We start from the raw sequence: 8,512 nt of genomic DNA, 5'->3' as shown, positions 1-8,512 counted from the left end.
CTACCTTATATTATGCTTAAATTAAAATACATTTGATATGGGCGGTTAATTATGTATATTATCATTCTAACTAAAGTGTAGTTTCCAGAGCTAATGTAACCCTGAATGCTCCGCTGAAGAAAATGAATAATAGAACATAAATGAGAGAAAATGTACAGATGACAGTAGATGTTCATTCACAGACAAGTGAGTCACAGATCTGAGAGGTCAAAGTGTGACGCACTTTTCAAACTACAGAAAACATGAAAAAAAACACCATCAAACATACTGAACAAACACCATCAAGACTGGATGCAAACTAATTACATTTCTATGGTCAACTTTACCACAACAAGGACAGATTATGTATATGTTTTCTCTTCTTCATTTAGAAAGATATTGCATTTAATAAAAGAATAACCTTTAATGACTATAAATTTACTACATAAAACCAACCAAACAATTCCATGACAAATCCACTTAAAAATACTGTAAGCCACTTACCAATCAGCCAGACGTACTTCATCACCATTAATACAAAATCAAACCAACAACCTGAATCTCCAACGATTCATATTTTCAGACTATTAACATCCATAATAACACTCTCTCATTCTGCTCAGATATCTGACTCAAATGGCTGCTGAGAGAAACATGCATTGAGTTTTCATGGGAAAGCTGTTTGATCAAAATAATTTCTCTCACAAAGAGTGATTCAGCTGCTGCTCTTATCTGCATGTGTCTCTCTCTCTCTCTCTCTCTCTCTCTCTCTGTCTAACTTGTATTAAGCATATATTTCATTTAAACTGAAAGGTGTGTGTGTGTTTCCTTATATCAAACTGGCATCTGTCAGAGTTTAACTTCCTTTTCTAATTTGGGATTGTGTAATGATGGCAGAAACAAAGATACCTTTAGGTAGGCCTGGAGTTTTCAAGCACTGTATTATCACTGACTGACAGCTGCTTTGTTCTTTTAGAAGAGGAATATTCTTCATACAGCTTTCACATTGTATGAATGTCGCTTTGCTTTATTTGGTTATATTCAAATTGAGAGAGTTTGAGGCACACAGGAAAGTAAGTCTCAAGATGTTCTCTATCATATAGTAAATTCTTAAAATGAAGAATGCAGCTTTTGTTAAAATCTACTGAAATTTCACATCATATCAATAAAAGTACATTACATTAGAAAGAAATGCAATATAATTGTTTGTGCAATTTAAATGTAACTGGCTACAGCTTTTACAAATGTTGTGGTTGCAATGCTGTGCATTATATATGTAATTCATGTGCAACAAATACTTTGGTGAACACTGTATGAGTAACTTGTTTTAGAATGTTTACTTTATACTGTTGAATTGTATGTTATTGTTGCATAATGGCATTTACCAAAAAGAAAAACAAATCCCTTTCTTTGACTGTCTCATTCTTCTGCCCTTGTTCTATACTGCTCTTGATACTCTTGGAACTTGGCAGAGTGATACTGCAGATATTACTGGCTTTTGCATGACAAATTGCTTATTATGTTTGGATAAAAGTGTCTGCTAAATTACTAAATGTAGATGTTGTATTTATTCACACGCACGCACGCACGCACGCACGCACGCACGCACGCACGCACACACACACACACACACACACATTCTATATTAAATTGTGTATATTCTGTCACAGAAGTTGCCCTGCATGCCAGGAGGATCCCCATTGGTCCGTAATTCTTTTTTTGTTGTTGTTGTGATTTTCTCCCCAATTTGGAATGCAATTCCCAATGTGCTCTAAGTCCTCGTGGCGGGTGGCGGAGGACGACTCTCAGTTGCCTCCACATCTGAGACCGTCAATCCGCGCATCTTATCACGTGACTTGTTGAGGGCGTTACCACGGAGACATAGCGCATGTGGAGGCTTCACGCTATTCTCCGCAGCATCCACGCACAACTCACCATGCACCCCACCAAGAGCAAGAACCACATTATAGTGACCACGAGGAGGTTACCCCATGTGACTCTACCCTCCCTAGCCAATTTGGTTGCTTAGAAGACCTAACTGGAGTCACTCAGCACGCCCTGGATTCAAACTCACGACTCCAGGTGTGATAGTCAGCGTCAATACTCGCTCAAAACACCCATATATATTATTATCACTGAACTAAACAAACATATTCACACAATAAATATATTCACTGCTCTCTGAAATGTGTGTGGAATACATCCAAAACTTTATATTTTAACTAGTTTGTCTTGACAGCTATGGAATTTATGAAGACCCTTATCATTCCTCTGATTATGTGTAGAAATTAAAATAAATTGGGGATTGATTGTTGGAATAAATTTCATAACTCAAAACTTGTTCCTCAAAAAAGAGCATTTACAGTTGCCATCTCGTTTTGAAATCCGTCTGTTCATGACATCATGAAACATTGCTCATTTGTATTTACACATCCCACAACATGCGTTATCGCACCCTTGGCCCCACCCACTGGCACGCAATTCAAGAGAAAAGTCAAGAGAGCAGTCCTTGTGTGGCTAACTATTCCTAACATAACACCAAAGGGGACCCATCTGGACTATTTTTGATTATTTTTGAATATATTCATGCACTAGACAGACATCTTTGACCGCTTGATACATATCTTGTGCTGCTTTTAAAATATGCTGTGTCAAGTTACAACTCTGAAAGGGCGAAGCAGTTCTCTTTCATTCAGCAACTGCCTCTTGTTTATTTGAGCACAAACACATCATGGACGCGTTCTTTTGCACATCTGCGCTATTTTTAATTGTCGGTGTATGTAAACATAATACGTCTTTGACGATGGACGTCTTCAAACATTTTGATGTTTTTCCATTGATGTCTTCTTTCAGTATGTGTGTGCGTCCTTTTGCCATGCTTTGGACTATGTTTGTGCATTTTCTTTTCAGCTCATATGAATATGGACTGCTTGTGAACAGACAAAATACGATTCAAGATTTGCAAAAGAACTGTTATTGAAGGATGGGGCTGTTAAAAACAAATTCAAAGACATAAGTAAAGCCTTTCATTCAAGAATATTTCAAATGTCATGAATGTTTGAATTTGTTTTTAGTTTACGGTGCTGAGTGTTAACAGTTGCGCTTGAGATTAACAGTTTAATACATTCAGATGCAATGTGTTGGATGTGTGTTATGTGTAAACCCTAAAATTTTGTTTTATAATGTTCTTCCAATTGAGTTTGCTGAATTTGAGGGGCTGCATGATGTTAGCCAATCAGAACAGTGGGCATTTACATTTAAGTTTTAAGGAGGTTCTTAGTCCAAAACCAATGGTTTCAGACAGAGACAGGGTGCTAAAAGGTTTTGGTGCATAAAAAAAAGACTTTCAAAACATTACCAGTGGACTTAAGGGAAGATAATAAAAATATTAAAAATAGCTCTTCATGATGCCTTTAACATATTCATGAATTCAGGTTAATGAATACTCATGTATATATTGTACCTTTAAAATATGTTTACAGTTTCAAATGAACATATACATTCACTGTTCAGTTTATTCACTGTTTGTTTTAAACTTTAAAGATTTATTTTACTTTGGCATGCACAGTCAATTGAAGAAGTTCTTGTTAATGTTAATGTAGAAAAATATTCACAGTAACATTAAAACTTAATGAAAGTGAGTGAAACGTATCAGATTGCTTCATTGTGAAGTGCGTCTAGTTAGCCAGTAGGAATTTATTGTAGCCATAAAGTTCAACAAAGAGAGGCCACAGGGGGCGTGGCCTGTCCTTCCTCATCTAATAGCTCAACAGTGCCGCGCTCATCAGTGTGAAAACGTCATGACTGCTTCTCCATGAGCGGACAGTAACAGGTACTCATACAGGGAAATAAAGTATCTTTCTAGGCGGATTTCTGCAGATCGGGTTTAAAATCATCAGTAAATAATGACAGAGGAGCGGGATAAGAGCAGCGTGGAGCCGCCGTGCAGTCCGGCCGGTTCGTGCAGCTCGCTGTCGCAGGAAGAGTCGGAATCTGACGCGCCGTCATCTGCTGGATCGGACGGACACGCGTCGCTCATGATGACAGGGCTGGGGAAGAAACTGGAGGATGAGGACGAGCGCTTCCCAGCGTGTATTCGGGACGCGGTGTCGCAAGTTCTGAAGGGGTATGACTGGTCCCTTGTGCCCATGCCAGCACGAGGCAGCGGCGCGATGAAGAGCAAACCGCACGTGAAGAGACCCATGAACGCGTTTATGGTTTGGGCTCAAGCCGCGCGGAGGAAACTTGCGGATCAGTATCCCCATCTGCACAACGCCGAACTCAGCAAAACCCTCGGGAAACTCTGGAGGTAAACATGTTTACTCTTACTAATATTTCATTTATTTACTCTATACTCAAAACTCTTGAGGTAAACATGTTTACTATTACTAATATTTAGTTTATTTACACTATCAACTCTGGAGGTAAACATGTTTACTATTACTAATATTTAGTTTATTTACTATATACTCAAAACTCTTTAGGTAAACATGTTTACTATTACTAATATTTAATTTATTTATTATATACTCAAAACTCTTGAGGTAAACATGTTTACTATTACTAATATTTAATTTATTTACTATATACTCAAAACTCTTGAGGTAAACATGTTTACTATTACTAATATTTAATTTATTTACTATATACTCAAAACTCTGAAGGTAAGAGCTTCTTTACTAATTTATGTATTTTCTTATATACACTAGGGAAACTATTCTTATTTTTATTATTATTATGTTATTATTTACCCTCAGAAAAACCACACTAAACTATTCTTTTATTTACGATTTTATAAAATTCTGGAGAGTTCTTACTTTAATTATTAATTTATTTTCCCTGGGTAAACTCTGGTTGTTCTCTTTTATTGTTATTAAAATGCTTTATTAGCCTTAACTGAGTAATTCTGGTCATTTTTAAAAATGAATGTTAGGGTATTAAAATGGAACTCAAGAAAATTATAATAATTTTTTTTTTATCATGAAATCCACTATTTTGAGTGTGGAAACGGAAAGCATTAATAATAATAAATTAATATTTCCAATCATGTTTTTATTACAATATTACAGCTTCGTTTTCTGTTTAAGCATGATTGAAATTATGTTTGTTGAGAAAAGCGCTATTCAAATAAAATGACGACTTACTATTGTGTGATTGAAATGAATCCTAATCAATACTCACTCCACAGACTGTTAACGGAGAATGAGAAGAGACCATTTGTGGAGGAAGCCGAGAGACTCAGAGTCCAACACAAGAAAGATCATCCGGATTATAAATACCAGCCGAGAAGACGGAAGAGTGTGAAAGCGGGTCAGAGCGAGTCGGATGCAGGGCTGGATCTCACCCATCACATGTATAAAGCTGAACCTGGAATGGGGGGTTTGGCAGGTTTATCCGATCATCACTCCAGACACACTGGTGAGTTACAAGTGCTTCATATGGAGCATTTCATTGTGCTTGGATGCAAATAGATGTATAACCTGAACATTATTTTGTCTTACTGCTTTAAAATTTTTTAGGCCAGCCCCATGGACCCCCGACACCCCCAACCACGCCTAAAACCGACCTTCATCATGGAGGAAAGCAAGATTTAAAGCATGAAGGACGACGTTTGCTCGACAGCAATCGACAGAACATCGATTTCAGCAATGTCGACATTTCCGAACTCAGTACGGATGTCATCAGCAATATGGAGACCTTTGATGTCCACGAGTTTGACCAGTACTTACCTCTCAGTGGTCATGTTGGGGCAACGACGACCCCTATGACCTCAGAGCACGGGCAGAGCAGCAGCTCGGGAGGGGCGTACGCTACATCCTATGACCAACTGGCGAGCAACGGTCCTGCCTGGAGTCGCAAAGGAGCTGCGACTTCCTCGTCGCCCAGCACGAGCGAAGCAGGTCAGCACAGACCGCACATTAAAACCGAGCAGTTGAGCCCAACTCGTTACAGCGAGCGATCACCCTCGCACTCTGAGTATAGTGCATATAGTGGTCAGCCATGTGTCCCCTCAGCCGCCTCGTTCTCCAGTACGCAGTGCGACTATACAGACCTTCAGAGCTCCAACTACTACAGCCCATATCCCAGCTACCCGTCTGGCCTGTACCAGTACCCGTACTTCCATTCCTCCCGACGGCCGTACGGAAGCCCCATACTGAACAGCTTGTCCATTCCTCCACCTCACAGTCCCACCACTACCTGGGATCAGTCGGTTTACACCACGTTATCAAGGCCATGAGGCTGGACCGGAACTGTGTTCCTTACTCTGATGCACTAATGAAGGACAGCGTTGGCTGAGAAAGTGTGCCAACTGTCTAAACACAAAGAAATGAGTGCCTGTTGATTTTTATATATTGTGCCACCATAGATCATCCACAAAACTGGTCCAAAATTCTAAGAGCACATTGAAAATCTGGGATTATTTTGGTCTTTTAAAGCAGGAAATAAACCAAAAGTTTTAAGATTTTGCCAAAGTTAAATCCAAGAGATGAAATATATTTTAGATTCTGCACTTTTTTTATTAAAGCAAATTTGTAAAGCAAAGATGATCTTTGGAATATTCTCAAATCATGCTGAGAAGTTCTTGTAAATTCATTTGTAATTCAAATTTAGCATTGAATTTAGTCTCAGACTTTTGGACCCCACTTGTACATCTAATCCTTGACCATCGGTGCTGAACAGGATGTATTAGTGCCTGCACAACCAGTGGAAATCCTCTGTGAGGAACACCTGTCACCGCAGCCCATATCCAGAACCACATGTGTGCTTTCACTCTTTGTGATTCCACAGAATTGGACTGGAGAGGAATAAAGTGCAGACGGGGAAACATAGACACACACGTGTACTGGAACTGATCAAATGCTTTCAGAATCTGATGGAAGCATTTGTCAACTGCGAAACCTCTCTGGTGAATTCATTTTTGACCCAAATGTCTTTTTAATGAAAAATTCCATGTATATTTATGTTATGTTTTGTCATTTTTTTTCTGTTTATGGTACAAAAGTTTGTTTTAACAGTTAAAAATGGTGGAGGGATAAAATAATTCCAGAACAGTCAGCTGTATTGCGCTGACTGAACAATCATTGATTTTAAAGCATTCCTGGAAAAATATAAATCACTTTTCCATTCCTTGTTTTTTTTTTTTTTTACAAAAGCAGAAGCCAACTGAGGGAAAGAAAATGTCACGTGAAGCAACAGGTGTGTGTGTTTGGCACACTGACAGAAGTAAGATTAGTCAGGATGTTGCTGCTCTGCTGTGAGTGACGCGTCAGCTGCAACACAACCTTTTTCTCAGTGGTCACTCAATTTCATTTAAACGAAACTATTCATTTGCAGTAAGGTCAGTTTGTAATCATTATCATCCGTTGCCTTCACATGCTTATTGCCATTGTGAAGAAAATTATTTCTACATTCATACAGCATTCAGTTTTTAACACCGCTTCAAAATGCCTTTTGTCAAACTTGTCATTTCTAGAGTGTGGTTTTACTGTATATTAAATGTTTTGACTGTGAACACACAAAACAATGTTTTCTGTACATTTTCTTTTACCTGGTGTATCATTTTAAAATGACATAGATGTGAATCTTCACTTTATGTTAAGAAGTATTTACAATATGCTAACATTAAATGCTGGTGATATGTTTTTTTCCCCTAACAAATGTCTGTCTCCACTTCTTTCAGAAGCTAATGCCTATTAATATTTTCAAATGTTTTAAAGATTATAGACAGCTAAATTTTAAGGTCTGTATTCAAGTTCATACATTTTTCAATACCTTTGCAATTTGCAGTGTAAAAGCATATGATATGCCATTTGTAACAAATATATACCATAAAATACAGAATATTTTTTTTACTTAAGAGTCTATTGAAAGCAGTGGCATTCTTCACAACAGCTGCGCAGCCGTTTGTCGCATGCGGCAACTGAAACTGCAGCTGCCTGCGACAGGAGCTACACTGTTAGCTCTTTCACAAGAGTTCATTAACTATTTTAAAAAGGGTTTTAACTTTATCACAATGACTTTGATTAACATTTTATAAGTGTAAACAACATTTAAGCCTAGTTATTTTGATTATTTTAATGAGACTAATATCATATAAGTGGACATTTAAAGGAACTGGAATTTTTTCCTTGCAAGTGACTTTTTGCAAAATGCAAAGAAATTTATCTCTATGTAAGTTAATTATTCTTAAAATGCATGCTATCCACTACACAGTGTATTGTGTGCTACAGTGGAAAGATTATTATTAACAACTACTGGGTGTGATTAACTTTGATCCTTTCTCTTTCTTCCACCCTGTCTACACCGGGCATGTCCATTGACATGATCCAATAGCTTGAGGCTGTCTACACTTGACAGGTTGACACAAACGTTCTCAACCATTTCTTTGTGTTGTTGGTAGGGATGTCATAAAATATTGATTATTGATCAGCACATTATTTTATCGGTATATTTTTGAGGCATTGATATATTAAAACTAGCCAACATTTAAATTATAAGCCCAATATGCAGGCTTTTCAATTCACTCAGTTGT

The 8,512-nt window shown here is 37.8% G+C and overlaps 1 protein-coding gene across 1 annotated transcript; it reads left to right on the top strand.

Annotated features, from left to right (window-relative positions):
• Window positions 1–3,777: 3,777 nt before the first annotated feature.
• Window positions 3,778–7,707, top strand: sox8b (SRY-box transcription factor 8b). The gene is made up of 3 exons (XM_052138876.1): window positions 3,778–4,288; window positions 5,168–5,397; window positions 5,499–7,707. The coding sequence occupies exons 1-3, from the start codon at window positions 3,885–3,887 to the stop codon at window positions 6,215–6,217; spliced, it is 1,353 nt and encodes a 450-aa protein (XP_051994836.1). The 5' UTR covers window positions 3,778–3,884; the 3' UTR covers window positions 6,218–7,707.
• The last annotated feature ends 805 nt before the right edge of the window (window positions 7,708–8,512 follow it).

The sequence above is a fragment of the Xyrauchen texanus genome, chromosome 12 (genome assembly GCF_025860055.1).
Source record: "Xyrauchen texanus isolate HMW12.3.18 chromosome 12, RBS_HiC_50CHRs, whole genome shotgun sequence".
Taxonomy (NCBI): domain Eukaryota; kingdom Metazoa; phylum Chordata; class Actinopteri; order Cypriniformes; family Catostomidae; genus Xyrauchen; species Xyrauchen texanus.
Note: the sequence above shows the minus strand (reverse complement) of the source record. Positions and strands in the feature narration are given on the sequence as shown.